Source organism: Symsagittifera roscoffensis, chromosome 2, assembly GCF_963678635.1.
Source record: "Symsagittifera roscoffensis chromosome 2, txSymRosc1.1, whole genome shotgun sequence".
Classification (NCBI taxonomy): domain Eukaryota; kingdom Metazoa; phylum Xenacoelomorpha; order Acoela; family Convolutidae; genus Symsagittifera; species Symsagittifera roscoffensis.
The window spans coordinates 75510233-75526913 of NC_087063.1; the positions used below are offsets into that span (position 1 = coordinate 75510233).

The 16681-nt window shown below is 37.1% G+C and overlaps 2 protein-coding genes across 2 annotated transcripts in view; both read left to right on the forward strand.

Annotated features, from left to right (window-relative positions):
• Positions 1-16681, forward strand: part of LOC134840527 (coiled-coil domain-containing protein 13-like) — a 213220-nt gene that overhangs the window by 42760 nt on the left and 153779 nt on the right. The gene's annotated exons all lie outside the window — the stretch shown is intronic.
• LOC134840522 (serine/threonine-protein phosphatase PP1-beta catalytic subunit) lies at positions 5389-9704 on the forward strand. The gene is made up of 2 exons (XM_063856379.1): positions 5389-5823; positions 7784-9704. The coding sequence occupies exons 1-2, from the start codon at positions 5393-5395 to the stop codon at positions 8334-8336; spliced, it is 984 nt and encodes a 327-aa protein (XP_063712449.1). The 5' UTR covers positions 5389-5392; the 3' UTR covers positions 8337-9704.

The window sequence follows — 16681 nt, forward strand, 5'->3', positions numbered from 1 at the left end:
TTTAAATTAAACTTACGCAAAAATTATGCCAAGGTTGGGACGCAGACCTGACTGGCTAGTTCGTACGATTGCTGCTGCTCGTCATCAATTTTTACCAAGTTTAGACCGGTCATCGACCCACTCCTCGTCTTTTTTTACCTCGATTTTTTTGCATCGCACGTGGTGCCCATTTCTGCTTCGCCTCTGTGTTAAAAACTTGATTTGAATTGTTTGACTCAAGTTGACTGTTAGTAGAAATGGACATGGTTTTTTAAGTTAGTTGAATGGAGAATGTGAAAGAAGAAGTATTTGAATTGCAAGAGATTCCAAAGCCAAGCAAGAATGGAGCTGATGAAGCAGGGCCAAGTTCTTCGGGGCCAAAATTCATATCCAAATACAGCCGTTGCGTAGTGATTGCAGTTGATGAACTGGATCCCGCCAAACGAGCTATCAACCATTACTTAAACGAAGGCAAGAAAGATCGGGATCACTTATATTTATTCCATTCAGTGCATTTTGATCCAAGTACAAACATCGGTGGAACATCTGGCCTTTTCCATGCGGAGCAAATGCGAAGACAAATTATGCGCAAGCAAAGCGAAGTTAAAATCTTACGAGACAATTTGGAAAAGTTTTTGACAGACAATGACGTTACCGCAACGTTCTACGCCAGAGATGGCGAGCGTGCTGGAGTTAATATTATCCGTTTTGCAAAAGAAAAAGGGGCCAAACTGTTAATTATGTCTGGGAAAGAACAGAACAGGTTTCTTCAAGCTGTACTTGGCCAGACGAGCGACTATGTTTTAAAGCATGCCAGTGGAATCACAGTTACTATTGTTCCGCCAGAGCCATTTGAGGCACGATTTGGACGAGCGAGACATGATTCAGATACTAGTTGTCCGGGTGATTTGACGTACGGACATCGCAAGCGTGGCTTTACTTTCCTCAAACCTATCAGACGCAGACTGCATTCGGAACCTTCTGCTCTTGAAATGAATGATATCGTGGATGAGCCTGAGAATGAAATAAAGGAGGAAACAGCCTGAAAGTCAACGAGAGTGTAAATAAGATTTAGTTTGTACTTAATGATTGGTCACACTAAATATTAACGCTACCCTTCCAGTGCAAAATGAAAGCAAGTGCTCATGTTAGTATAATAGTCTAAGTGTAGTTTGTTTCTAATCGCAATGTCGTTAAGTTACGTTTGTTAGTAAAATTATGGTGAAATTAAAAATTCCCAAGAACCCTGTTTTGTAACAATAAATTATAAATCTGTACTTAAAATAGTTGAGTGTCCAACAAAAACCCTTTTCTTTCGAGACAGCAAGATCTAGCTTCAAAAAATTTAACTAAGGTTTTTTTATTGTCTGTAATCATCAATGGGACTGTCGCTTTTGGACGCGATTATGAAAGAAGTTTGTTTTTCTCGTTTTATGTTATTACGCTTGCGATTAGCAATCGTTATCCAATCGGAAATTAAGTTTTTTTCGGGCTTACAACTAGTTTACCAAAATCAGTTGAATCACCTATTATGCTGTTATGCAGCTGACATGTACAATTTCATGAAAATTCAAATTTATTTATGAGTTGGGCACTAGTTACTACGGTATTTTCAGGCGGGACTTGAAAGCTGAAGTTAGTTTTTTTCGGCTTGATTGGTGTCTGCTCGGAGATTTTCGACCTTGTTTCCGCTTCGTATGTTTTGTTCAGTTGCTAATTTGGATTTCAACTATCTTGTTTGGCGATTTGTCTAGAATTCCTGTTTGATAAAAACAGTTAATATGACAATGTATGGGATTGGGTTTTTTATTCTATTTTTTTAACTGTGGAAAATTTTATCACTTTTTGCAAAAAATGTAGTTTTTTTCTATCGATTTTCCAACAAGATTTTTTTACCCCTTTGTCTACAGCCTTCGATAAAGTACGTGGGGGAATATTTGACCGGTGTTTTTGATTTTTTTTTTCGTTTTCTGAAAAAGTATCCTACCAAATCTGAGATTTTGGTTTCAATCAACAGCACAGAATTGAAAAGCTCCCCTCCAAAAGCGGGTTATGTGTAAATTTTTTTTACCCATCAAATTATGGCCCTCGGAATAGTGAATTTTAAGATTTTTTTAAAGCGTTTTTTGAATCTTCCTGACTTTTCTCGAAAACCAAGCTCCCAAACCTGCAGTGTGGGTACAATGGAGGTAAGGGGTAGTAAGAAGCTCTACTGCAATAGAGGTCACTCCAAATTTTTTAACACAAGTTATCGTCGTCGAAAAAGTCGTTTTTTCCCTAGTTTTATGCATTTTACCGAAAAGTACCTTCACATATCGGAGATTTTGTGTTCAATCAGATTTTGGGTTTCACAGAAAAATTATGGACCTCAGAATAGTCAAAAAGTTGAAACTTTTTTCAAGAACTGCCTTGCCAAACCTGGGCTTTTGGGTTCAATTGAAATTTCAGGTTGCGTAAATCTCCTCCGCATGAGCGGGTACGCGCAAATTTTTTCAAACAAAAGCTATGATTCTCGGAAACTTTCTGATTTCTTTGGAAATTTTTTGACTTACTCGAGAATTACCGTGCCAATCTTCAGGTTAAGCGTTCAATTGAGAAACCCTATTTTGAGAATCATCTCTTTTTACCACCAACGACCTGCATTTAGCAGGAAAAAATACGGATTTCGTAACGTCAAGTTTTTGAACTTTGACTGTTTTTTTTTTAGAAACTTTTTGAATTTTCTTGAAAACTACCCTTCTAAATCTGAAATGAAAAGTTCAATCGAAAGGAGCTGCTGCGCGAGTTTTTCCTGCAGAAGCAGCTTCTTTTTGTTATTGTAAGAGAAATGTTACGTCTTTGGAAAAATTCCAAAATCTTAAAGCTTTTTACTCTGCCCAATACCTTACTTGTTTCTCTACTAAAATAAGTGAGAAGAGTAGTAGAGCAACAACTAAGGTTTTGAGTAAAGTCCAATTTTTGAAATAACGCATTTCATCCCGCATCAGTATAACAAATACAAAAATTATCAAACACGTACTTCCAGTTTTAGCTAGGCCCTAGGTGTCCTTCATCGAGACATGCGAACGTTTTGGTTCACCAAGTTTTTAACATTTTTATATTTTTTACTACTTACGTTTTTTTTATGATTGTGTTGTATCGCAAGTGGTGCGAAGCTTCGCGTCTGTGTTAGTTTATTTTTCGTTATTTTTGATGGTTTGGCGTTCACTTATACGGTGGCATTTTTGCTCTAATCATGATCTAGCATTGGAAATTTCATAGCATCTGTTCTTTGCTTTATTTGTGGCTAGTGCTGTGATTCATTATGCGTCCGTAACTCAGTGGTTAGAGCGTGAGACACATAATCTCTAGGTCGCGTTCGGTCTGAGATGGAATCCGAGACGTAGCCGTTTCGAGGCTTATTTCTACTTTTTCTTATTGCACTTAATACAGCTGTTTTTGTTCTCGCTAGTGCTCGCGAAGATTTGCCTCTGTGTGTATAATAGAATCCGTTTCAGTATGATTTAAGATCTTTTTGTTAAATTCCAAAATATCTGCTCCCTGAATTCGTCTGCCCTTTTGCAACTATTGGCTAGTTTTTTGTTTACTATCATTTAGAGCTATCATTTTGGTTCATAATATTGATATGAGTGGATTATTATTAACTGGGTCAAAATAACATACTGTTTACTGTTACCATGATTGTAGACTAGATTAACAGGCTTAGTTTCTGAGAAAAACTCAACGTTTATGAAAATTTTTTAAATAAAAAATTATGGATCAACTGTACAATCCACCCATCGATCTCGGGGTTTAAAGTTTTTGGGCAGATAACAGTATATTATAATTCCACATAAAAAATTTCTCAAGCAATGATATTATTTACGATTGTTTGAAATGCATATTTTATACGGAATAACTTTTCAAAATTATTACGGGGCTGGGGGGATTCTACGGTAGAGAGCTCATAGGGGAAAAATTGTACGGTTGATCCAAAATTATTAAACTGGGATTATTTTTCGTAAAGTTTTGAAAGTTGACTATTTGCCAATTTGCTAGCGTTTCGTAATAAAGTTTGTCACCCTTCTCAGATTTTTTTTCGAGCGTAAGATTTTTTCAGCCCCCAGCGCACCACTTATTTCAAATTTAACATGCGTTTAGATAGTCTGTATACACATCCTTGTGAGCTCAACTGAAGATTGTAAACAGTTAAAGTATATATTTAATCCAATGTTCTGGGAGTTAGAATGGCTTGCTATAGTTTTTTTTTCTTATTTTGACTTTCGAAGAATGTGACCAAATAGTTTTGATAGGTGTCGTGTTTTAGATTGGTTTCGGCTTTTTAACTTATGATTTTGGATAGAGGTTTTGTTCCCTGATGAAAATATTGATGCCCTGATTAAAATTATTTTCACTTGCGATTGTTTTTTGAAAGGTTATGTGTCGGTTCAAAAATGGCCGATTTGTGACAACTAACGCGCTATATGGCTTCTTATATTACCGCGTAACGGGCGCATTGACCCGAGCGGGAATTAAACCCAGAATTATTTGAGAGAAACTATTTGGTCCAATGTTTTGTTAGTGGTTCTTCATTGTATCACTGTACTTCATCTAGCTTGTAATTAGAAGATTAAAAACAATATTTGAAAGTGTATTTAAACCTTGAAGATTGCCGGCGCTGTGGAGTAACGACGATTTTCCAAAATCGACCTAATTTTATCAGAAAAATATATTGAATCTTTTACATCCTTGGTAGTAATTTTTCACAGTGATTATATTGGTTGTTTCAATTATATCTATTTATGCAGGTTGCGCTACTTTGCATATTGCTGAAAAATTTTTGCAAGGAAATTGAATTTTTTTAAGTTCAATTGACAAATAAAGTTTTCGTTTCTTTATTGGCGCGTTCTACTAACTCTGAACTGTGGCTGTGTTATCTCAAACTAAAGCAAATCGTTCGGTCAATTAAGATTGTTTTTCAATCATATCTTGGTTGTAAAGCTTGTCACTAGCCATTTGTAACGAATGCTTTACTGAAAATGCGTTATTTTTTTCATGCAGATTTAGTATTGAACAATAGTTCAAGACGCATTGGAGCGTTAATTTATGAGGGTTGATTTTTGAGGCGTTTGATCGAAAAAAATGGATTAATACTTTTTTGTGTGTAAAAATGAGAAGAAAACACAATCCGAATTTGAAAGTTGCTATCAATCAACCTTATTAAACAGAACATGTTTAGTTTCTTCTTGATATGCCAATAATGAGTCATATATTAGATGTTGGTCAGACTATTGTACTATCGACATAACAACACAAAACCATCATGATCTTCTGCGTGATTTGGTGCAGATATTATGAGCTGATGTAGTTATTACTATTATGTATACTTACCGAATTGAGAAAATGCTAATGTGATATATTTTCAGATCCGAAGATGTCTGACAACCCAGATGCTATAAATGTTGATAGCATCATCACACGGCTGCTGGAAGTGAGAGGTGCCAGGCCAGGTAAACAGGTGCAGTTGTCGGAAGCTGAGATTCGAGGTCTATGTCTCAAGTCCAGAGAGATATTTCTGAGCCAGCCGATCTTGCTGGAACTGGAAGCTCCTCTGAAGATCTGCGGAGACATCCACGGACAGTACACGGACCTGTTGAGGTTATTCGAGTACGGAGGCTACCCCCCGGAATCAAACTATCTGTTCCTAGGGGATTACGTAGACAGAGGAAAGCAGTCCCTCGAGACTATTTGTTTGCTGCTTGCATACAAGATCAAGTACCCAGAGAACTTCTTTATGCTGAGAGGTAACCACGAGTGCGCCAGCATCAACAGAATATACGGCTTCTACGATGAGTGCAAAAGAAGGTATCCTGATTGATTCATCGATTTGGTTTTTTGTCCACTGTGCGGAAAAATCGGCGTTTTCCAATTTGATTGCTTCTACCCTTGCGATAAGCAAGGGTATAGCAATCGGGTCCTAGATTTTTTCCCATAAATAACTTTGGTACCTGAACTCTTTTCGTCTGGACTCATTTCCTGTAAGCCTCTTAGCAAGAATTTTAGCGCTGTAGATATATGTTGTGCTTGTTGGCACTTGAAATATCCTTCCAGTTCGAAATTTTGTCTTTGTTGGTTGTAATTTTACTAAGTCATTTGTTTTGCTTTTTTAAAACTTTTTTCGGCCTACTATGTTTCAGCCTATCTCATATCGGCTTGGTCGCCTCATATTGCGTCGACCGATAAGCGAAATGTTTTTGTGTGTGTTTTGAGGGCGAAGGGCACTTCATAACTTTTTATTAGTCTGAAATGTTTTGAATTTTTTCGGCTTTTTTGTTTTTTTTTATTTTCCTTTTTTTTTCGGCCTAATAGGTTTTGGTCTGTTATATATCGGTTTAGTGCCCTCATACTGTTTCATTTAACCAGCACATACACAAAAAAGTAAAGTTTGAGGGCTAGGGGGACGTGATAATTTTTTTAGCTTCGTTGAATTTTTTAGGCTGAAAGGGTTTCTGCTGAAGTATTTCCGGATTTGTTACCCATTGATATTACTCCTTCAATGCTATTTTTTTTATTTTATTGTATTGGCACGCTTTTGTTTCAAAATTAGCCTTATCGACATTATTTAATGTTTTTTTTTGCATTTTTTTCGACTTGGCGGCTTTCTTGTTTTGTATCGCAAAAGGCGAGAAGCTCAGCTTCGCCTCTGTATCAAAAATTGTGATAGTTTTTAGTGTCTGTGTACAAAGCCTACAAAAATCGAAGCATGATACCTCGTGACTTTAAGTTATGCTTTGTTCCCACTATGAAAAGTGACGGAGCTTTGTATTCGAGTGTGTTCAAATTAGTTTCAACAAGCAAAATAGGCTGATATCATATAAAATTTGTTATATTTTTCTATCGTTGTTTTGAAGTTATAAAAATCGATATTCAAAAAAGTTTTTGTTGAAAAAATGCTATTTTTCCGACCATTGAAAATGGGGAGGATTTTTGTATTCGGGTGTTTTGTTTCAGTTTTTTCAAGGCAAAATGAGGTACCTGAAGTAATCATTGGTTTGGGTCGAATGATATATCATAATAAAGCCGTTTCAGTCGTGATTCGAACGACATTTTTTTAAAAAAAATTCAAAAAATTGTCCGAGTGTTGAGAAAAACGTTGTCCCAGTGTTTTTGAGCTTTCGAGTAACACCATCGAAAAAAGTTCGTCATCGGAAAAATGGACCTTCAGGCTCAGAGAAATTGATTTTTTATAAACAGAAAATTAATTTTAATTCGATTAGTGTTTTCGTGGCCCTAAATTTTTCTAAACAGTTATAAGGCAAAAAAACTAGAACAAGTTTTTGATTTTTTTTTACTTTTTGTCTGCTCTTTGAAGCCAATTTTGCCTAATTGACCTACTTACTTTCTACGCGTTCGTGTAGTTTTCGCATTATTCCACACACTGTGTTGTTTTTGTGTAGTTTTCGCATTTAAAAAACGACGCTGATTTGAAGAGAAAAAAAAACACTTCTTTGTAGTTTTTTTAAGAATAAGGTCGGAACATTCTGTGCTACTTGCACTGCAACCGGCTATTCTTATTTTATTATGTAATTTGTTATGTAATAAATTAGGTCAGTCATAGCCATTGCGAATATTGTAATAATTTATTGGTTTCTTTCCCCACACCTCTCCCAAAAAATGTCCGAAATTGGAAAAGTATGGGGTTTCTTTTTAATTACTTAGATTCCAATAACATTGTTACTTGCATAGTAATGCCAATTCTTGTTTACCGGAATACGGTGTCATTCAAACTTGCCATTCAGAGATATTAATTCATTATCTGTTTTAGATATAACATCAAACTGTGGAAAACATTCACAGACTGCTTCAACTGTCTGCCAATTGCAGCCATCATTGACGAGAAGATATTTTGCTGTCACGGAGGACTATCGCCCGACCTCCAGTCCATGGAACAGATCAGACGCATCATGCGACCCACTGACGTCCCGGACACTGGACTCCTCTGTGACCTCTTGTGGAGTGATCCAGACAAGGACGTACAGGGTTGGGGTGAGAACGACAGAGGAGTCTCGTTCACTTTCGGAGCAGATGTTGTGTCCAAGTTTTTGAACAAACACGACCTTGACCTGATATGTCGGGCACATCAGGTAGTAGAGGACGGATATGAATTCTTCGCCAAACGACAACTAGTGACGCTGTTCAGTGCCCCCAACTACTGTGGCGAGTTCGACAACGCAGGGGGAATGATGTCTGTCGACGAGACACTAATGTGTTCGTTCCAGATCCTCAAACCCTCCGAGCGGAAAGCGAAGTACAGTTACGGAGGAATGAATTCTGGTCGACCGGTGACCCCACCCAGAAACCCCGCCAAAAAGAAGTAAACAGGAGGAATAAACACGAAACAGGCGATACTACATGGACAGAATATCCGTAAAAAAAAACAAAAACTGAAACACCTATCAACGGCCATAGACCGGCTGAACTTGAGTTGATGTTATTAGAGTAATAATACTTTCATGATGTTTAGTTGTGAATATTCCATCTAGTATTAACATTCGGCCGTCAGGTCAACAGCAGGTTAGACTCGACCGACTAGTTTTCTAACCCACCCGCCCCCACCCGACATCGAATGAATCTACTATACTACTGTTCTCGACCGTAACTTTTTTCAGAATATTAATCACCAAATTGCGAATCGCACTGCTGACTAGAACTTTAGTTTACAGTTACTTGACTAGCAAAGCTCTTCCCCCTTCACATTATATATACTTTCCACCCATGAATTTTCAGGATAATCATTAAAGTCATTGGAATCCAAATTTGGAGAACTGTAAGATAGAATTAGGAATTATTAGACATGGTTTGCGAAACTATTGAACATAAAAACCTAGTTAAATTGTCCGTTTTTGAAACTGGAATGATCGATTTTTGCCGTTTTGAGTGGTAAGAGCTTGCTATATCCATGTTTTTATCGTGTATATTCTATTCGAGACCAAACAGTGCAATTCGACACGTTGAATTAAAATCAGATCGACAAATTGACACCGAAGTGTTTTGCACATTTGCGTAGCTGTTAGTTGATTCCATGATTTGTTTGTCTGTCAAATATGCTCAGTCTAATGATTTTGTCGCAGAAATGTTTCGAAAACCCTGTTTATTTTGAAATCACAGCGAACCAGATACGTAAGATAAACAATTTAGAGAATCCACAACACGTATCCCAATTCCATCAAAGTAACACACATTTTACAAGAACTAAAAGAACAATGATTACTTTGCAATTGAATTTAATTACCATCTTATGAAGTTCTTGTAATTCGTTTTCTGCTGCTGTGTCCGCGTTTTATGCGTTTGGAAGACTTGTGAAAAAAGTGAAATAATTTGAAATTTATTGAAATTCAAGTTCTCTATTTCTTTACCGTCAACACAACTAGGAAATGAGATGAGTTTCAAATGGTTTTCTAGAAGAGAAAATGGAGAAGCTGAATAAATTGAGATCTTAACCAAGTGTTCTAACCATCAAAGAGTGTCCGTTTGTTTGTTGCTAATCTATTTGCAGTGAGTGATTGAATAGTATATCGAAAAGCCACCTATGAATTTATGCGATAAATTAGTGATAAAATGGTTTGATGCGAAATAAATAGTGGGTTGTTCCTTGCATAATTGCGGTCAAAATTAACAGAACATCTTACTATACTATGCATTTTATGTTCAGCTGGCACTTAAGCGTTAAATTCATTTTTAGTCAATCTTTTTCCACCATAAGTTTGTGCAATGACTAGCCTCATTTTGGTCCTAGACGGTTCAAAGTAAAAAAAGATATACTATATGGACTTGTCATCAGTAGCGGATTTAGGGGGGGGGGGGGGGGGGTGGCCGTTCCTTGGACGCCCCCTCGCCTCTAGGATTCGAGCCACAGCCCCCTTCTTACTATTTTGAGATATCCAAATTTGGCTGACGTAACCTTCGATTTTTCTATAAGCTTCAAAATTTGGCATACGGCGCAGAAAATTTGGTCAAAACGAGCTTTGGTCGAGTTGAGAAAATCAATTTGGTCGACGACAGAAACAAGGTCGACAAAGTTTTTGGAAATCCGCGCACCCTCCAAAACCTTCAAAATTTGGCATACGGCGCAGAAAATTTGGTCAAAACGAGCTTTGGTCGAGTTGAGAAAATCAATTTGGTCGACGACAGAAACAAGGTCGACAAAGTTTTTGGAAATCCGCGCACCCTCCAAAAAATCCTAAATGCGCCCCTGCTTGTCATACTGTCCAAGGGTACGTACAATCCAATCCAAATCAAGATCAGTTTATGTGGTTAATGTAGTGATGCGCCCAATTTTGCTTGATTGTAAACTAAGGTATAGTTTTCAAAAAACAGCAAAGTGTGGGTTGTAATGGAGTTTGTTTAACTAATGGAGTGGGTTGTAATTGGGTTGGGTTGTTATGAGGAGCCCGATAAGCTTGAAATGAAATCCTGTCGAAACTACCTGGAGCCGCAAACTCGAAACTACCTGGATGAATTTTTTGTTTTTGACTATTGGGAACTGACCTTTATTTTCGGAATACGCTGGTTAAGAGTCCATGAACTTAGTGAATACTCCTATATAGGTCTCGGTGATATTCTTGTTTTTCAGCAGAAAGTCTATGATCTAATAACTACAGAGGTGCATTCATACATATAAATGCACTTAGGAATATATGCACTTTTTGAGTTCAATTTAAATTCATCTGCTGAAGTTTAGGTAAATTGCACTATCCAAATACGAACGTGAAAATGGCGCAAAAAACCTTCAGTTCCGAAAGTGGAATAAAAACTTAAGATTTCTCAGCGGAGGAAATATTTAATTATCCAATTTTCACAAATTTAGGCAATTGAGTTAATGAAAGTGTCAAACATAAATTCGCCTTGAAATTCAAAGAGGGGTGTGGCCATATCGTGTTAAGTTTGAAATTCGAAAGTTGAAATTTTCAAAAAAAATTTCTGTTTTCTTGCGTTCAATGAAACTTTTGCAAACGTCTGTTGGCTATGTTTTGAAGTTTTATTTCAACTACTGGTGGAGTAGCGGTAATTTCTTTCTTTCTTATGCGCTTGTGCGAGGCGGTTCGTTTCGTGAGCCATCCATAATTTTTTATGCAACAAAGTGGAATGAAAATTGAAAGTAACAAGGATGGCACAGCAAGTAGCACAAAATCTTCCGACAACAATCATATAAAAGTTGCGAATTAAGATTTCCTTTGAGTTTCAACGTGAGTGGTGTGCTTAGAGAACTATACAAACACGTTGAAAGGTAATGAATTAGTCAGCCGACAACAGTTGTCTTCGAAAAAGAAATAACAACCAAAACAAAATGAAAAAGCTTTCAAAAAAGTTTCTTGCTTAAAATATTTTCTTCTCTTAAGTTTTGATTGGCAAGAAAGGCTAAACGAAGAGTCCAAAATTAGTTTTCCTGTTATGAAATCAAGTTTTTGCCTGAATGATGGATTTTGATATAATGAACGCTATTCTACTCGATAACTTTTCTCGCTCGATTCTTCAAACGATTCTTCAAACTGTCTCAAAATGGGTTTGTTTGGTCTGCTACGTGTCACGTCTCAAATATTCTGGAAATTCAAAGAGCTTTCAGCTGGTTTATATGTTCTTTTAGCATTATTTTGTGTTACAGCGTTTCATTTTGCCTGGTGCTTGAAATGTAGTTTTGCGTATTTTCGGATTTTTGTTGTAATTGGAATCTTGCTTGACAGCTTATAAAAATGATATGTTATGTGACGCCATTTGATCTTTTTTATTTGTGGCACCTGATTTTGCTTTAAAACATCCTTGGCGAAGTTTTCTTCTCATATTTGGGGGTCGTCTGAACAAAAATGAAACAACTTCACTTCTAATGAAAATAGAACAAATTTTCGTTTGTTATTGCGTTTCTTGTATCAATGTCTCAAATTAAATTCACAAATTGGCTGAGTTTATATGCGTTACATAAGACCTGAGATTTGTTTCAAAGGGGGGTTTTCTGAAGTTCGAAAAAACATATGCTATTCGATTTTCGGATTTTCGAATGATTTATCATGCAGTTTTTAAAAGCTGTCAGTCTTTAGGCGTGCTCTGATTACATTAATTCTGTCTTTAATAATGTGACTGAATGAAGCGAAGACACTTCTTCAGTTAATGTGACTTTTTCAGGAAAAACTTTGGAAGTGGTTCAAGCTTTAATAAATTATTCCACGGTTGAGTAGAGAAAGTTCGCCTCAAATTATTTCGCCAAAGAGTAGTAAAGACCGCGTCCAGACAATTCGGTCAAAGACAATTCAGCCGATTTGAAATTTAGACAATTCAGCAGATTTGAATATCAGACAATTCAGCCTAAGTATGCAGACAATTCAGCGAGAGACAATTCAGCCAGAGACAATTCAGCCAATAATAGTGACCGCCGCAGTCGCGCCAACTTGTAGCGAGCTTGCCAACAGAGGGTAAGACTCTATACGCAATTTAGAGCCAGTTATCGCCGCAAAGCGGCAACGCGAGCGTAGCGCGCCCACCAGCGAACTTAAACCAAGAAATAACTCCCATTCCGTTTTTTTTTTTCGAATCTAGCGTTTTGTAAAACTGGCTGAATTGTCTTAGGCTGAATTTCAATTTGGCTGAATTGTCTTTGGCCGAATTGTCTGTCCGCCGTAAAGACCTCTTTCCGAAAAAGTATGCATATGGTGCGTCAAAAAACTTGATTGATTTTTAGTTTTTGATGTGGATTAAGTTTCTAATGTGGATTTATAGATTTCTCAGCCGAATGAAAAATAGTTTGTAGCTTCAATTTTTTTTCAATCGTTTTTTTTAAAGGTATCATGGATAATAAAATTTTGAAATTGCAAGAGCTGTAAAATGACATCATGTCCTATTCTTTGAAAATCAAAAGCTAAATTTTTACCCCTTTCTTTAAGTTTGTTGAAACTTCCCTTACAGTCTGTTGGGATTGATTCACGGTTTCCAACATAATGGGTTTGTAAGTGGTGCGAAAAGGCTTTCTGATCTAAAACATTTTCTCATCTACTGTTTTTGTGGTGCTTGAAACACGTAAAAATCCCGGAATTTTTTTTTGGAGAATTTTATTACACTTGCAAGAGCAGTTGTCTTGTAAACGGGAAATTTTCCCCCGTAAACATTTCTTATAAATCTCAAAAAACTGCGAAGTTTGCGATGCTGCGCTTGCGTCGTATCGGAAATGATGCGAAGCTTCGCTTCGCCTCTGTGTAAAAACTGATTTGGCAATGAGTCAAATTTTTGTTTCGAATATAATTTATGACACTTTTTTCTCTTGGGTAAAAAGTGAGCAGTAAAGGTAGAAAGTGTCGAGCCACAAATGGTAGGCCTTCATAAAAAACAAGAAACTTTAAGAAAAAGAGAAATAATAAGGGTACGTGGATGTAATTTTGAGCTATACGAAAATGCTTTGTCCTTCGTTAGGAATTATTAGTAACAATCATTAGCTTGTATGCTTGTGAGGATTGCTCATTCGAGTTTGTGTTAACTAAAATGAGAAGACGTACTGAATATTCGATTCTCGACTTATCAACCTTTCAGTAGTAAGGACGCGGCTTGCGTCTTTCTGCTGAATATTGTAATAAGAAATTGGGCAGCCGTAGGGTAACATGACAAACCAATTACAGATTCAACCAATATTGGCAAAAACCAAGAGCATAACCACCGCTGAATTATTCCAAATTTATGCCCATACTCCTAAAGGCAATTTAGTCTGAAGGCAATCTTAACATGCTTATTCTGGCCCATGTGAACAATCTCCTCCCTCAATAGACCAGGTGAACAATCTCCCCTCTAAAACTAAATGGTAAATTCAAGCTTTAAGGCTTGCATGTTCAATGCTTAAATCTGATTGGCTGAAAAATAGTTCGTTTAACCAAGTGAACATTTTCCCCCTAAAATGATTTAGAAGGAAGATTGTTCAGATGGTTGCTTATTCTATTGGGAGACAAGCCTGTGATGATAGTTCCAACAAACTTACTTGTGAGAAGTACACATAAAAATGAAGCAAACACTCAATTAGAAGACCGAGAATTGGAGTCGAGATTGCAAGGTCAACGGCGAGAATGAGAAGAAGGCGGAGTACAAATGAATAATTTGCGTTACGATTAGATGGGAATTCCAGAAACGCAGTGGTCAAAAACTAAATTTTCCTACGAGCTAGCTCATAGGAAAAAGCCCGAACTTTCTTATGCCGAGTTAGTAGACTAGCATCTCGTTCCGTGACGGACTAGGGAACCAGAGAAGATGCATGGGTTGGTGACAAGATCACGGTGATGACATCTAGAAGATAATGATGACATCTAGAAGGACTTCATGCTGCGACAAAAACACGGAGAAAGCCTAAAAACCTTAAGGTAATTGAAAACCTAAGAACAATTAAAAACCAAATACACACCAGAGCTAAGCCTGGCCCACAAAACAACGCTAAAAATATGAGAGCGCAAGCTACAAATGTGAAATGTGGGAAAACGAAACTCTCCCCACATAACTACATGACCCATGTTCGAAATGCTCAAAGCGAGGACACGCGGCCAGACTATGCACGTCCAGATCGCTGATGGAGAATAACAAGTAGGACTCCTAGAAAAACTGAGATCATCTGAGAATGGTTAGGAAGAACTCTTTTGTGGCTAAGAACGGCTCGCAGTAATTGGCCAGCAAAAACAACATGGTTATGATCATAGAGGAGCCGTTACAACCAGTAAAAGCAACGGATCTGAAACAATAAGAACTAAACGGCCATCTGCAAGGAGTCAAGAGCGAAACAAAACTATAGTTTCTGCAATTGTAGACTAGTCAGTCGGTAAGCCAGAGTGCGTTTCTATAACAGCCAAATGAAATAACAGCCAAACAACAGTCAAAAAAATCATGAGCTAGATGAAAGAATATCCCAAAGGACGATCTAGCTAACCATTTATCGTGATATAAAGAGGCAACAAAAAATAATCTCAAGACATAGAATCGCGGGGCTGGTTAGTTCATTGATCATGGTCGACGGAAGAAGGGCCATCGTCAAGCAACAAAATTGTTTATAGTATTGAATTTAATACACAGTCAGACACCTCAAAACACTTAGCAGATGTAGCGACCCTTCATAATTTTATAATTTTCGAAGTCAAGAAACATAGAATACATCAAAATAGAACTCGTTTCGAAATGCATCAAGAAGCTAAACAAGAACAAGTATCAAATAGGCAACATCAAAAGTACCTTGATAAATCAATTGATAAAACCCGTCCAGAAAGATAACAAATAGGCGTGAAAAACATTACCACGAAAAGAAACCAATGAGAATCGCGGTAATTACGCAACCCAAATTTTAGATTTAAGCAAAGCATTTTTTGGATTTAAGCACTTTTTTGGATTTATTTTTTTGGATCTGAGCAATGCATTTGACACCGTAGGCTTTGATAAGAGTCATAACTGAGAAAAATTTTCGTATGGCCTGAGAGCTCCTGAATTCGAAGTAAAAAACTATCACAAGATGAATACGTGGCTGAAGAACAAAATGCTTACTCTCAACACGGACAAAAAACGGTGGTCTTTATTAAAAGCAGATGCAAAACAAAATTAAAATTTCAGCATAGTGTAACTACGAACCTTCTTTTTTCCCAACCTAACTCGCAAATAAAAGTATTCATTGAAAATAGGAAGAGATGTTTTTGCTCTTTCACACATGTTTTTTCACGACAAGGCATGAATGAAAAATGAAATATTAGAACGCATGAATGAAAAAGAAATCATTTGCATAATTTCTCGCACTTTTCCGGGCTCTTTCACAATTTTTCGGGCTCTTTCCCTCAGAAAGAGCAAAAACATATTTTTCAACAGTTAGAACATAGTTGAAGATAGCCTCGGGCAAAAGAGCCGCCATCGGGCACTTCGTGCCCTCCCTCAGGCCGGGCTCGTTTTCTCTCGGGCATCTTTCAACTGTGTTCTAACTAGAAAGTGTTCACTTATTTGGTAGCACTTTTGCTATAATCACGATCTAGCAGTCGAAATTTCATAATATCTGTTCTCTGCTTTATTTGTGGCTAGTGTTTGTGCTCTATTAAGCTTGCGTGGATCATTGGTTAGTGCAGGAGACTCATAATTATTAGGTCGCAAGATCGAATACGAGAGCAAGCCGAAATTTTTTCTAATTCTAGGCTTATTTCTACCTTTTCTTATTGCAATTAATAGAGCTGCTATTTGTCGTGTTCTGGGAAACCATGATTTGGCGATTCTCTCATTCAGCTGATTTTGCTGTGGTGATTGTGGTAAAAACTCAAATCACATATTTTCCCATTTCCAAAATCATACTGAATACCAACCGCGTAATACCTACCTATTTTTTGTATTTGCAGATCGGCTTTTGTGCTTTATTTATTTTGGTTTTGTTAGATCACATACGTTTCAAAGCGGATTATATGGTCTAATGACGTTCTATCAGGATTGAGATTGGTTTATAAAATGCAGAAATTTATTATATGAGGTATTTTATTCTGAGTGATTTAGTCCGCGAGCTGAACAAAATCTATACAAAACTACATCGGAGAAAGCAGACAGAAGAATGCTCGCAAAACGAGCATCTGGAATGACACTACCGCCTGTCAGACAAATCCAACTCAACAATTGAAAAATATAGTGACCAAATTGGTCCCCTAACCCACACATGATGAGATACAATGCTCACAATCTGTGTTAAAAA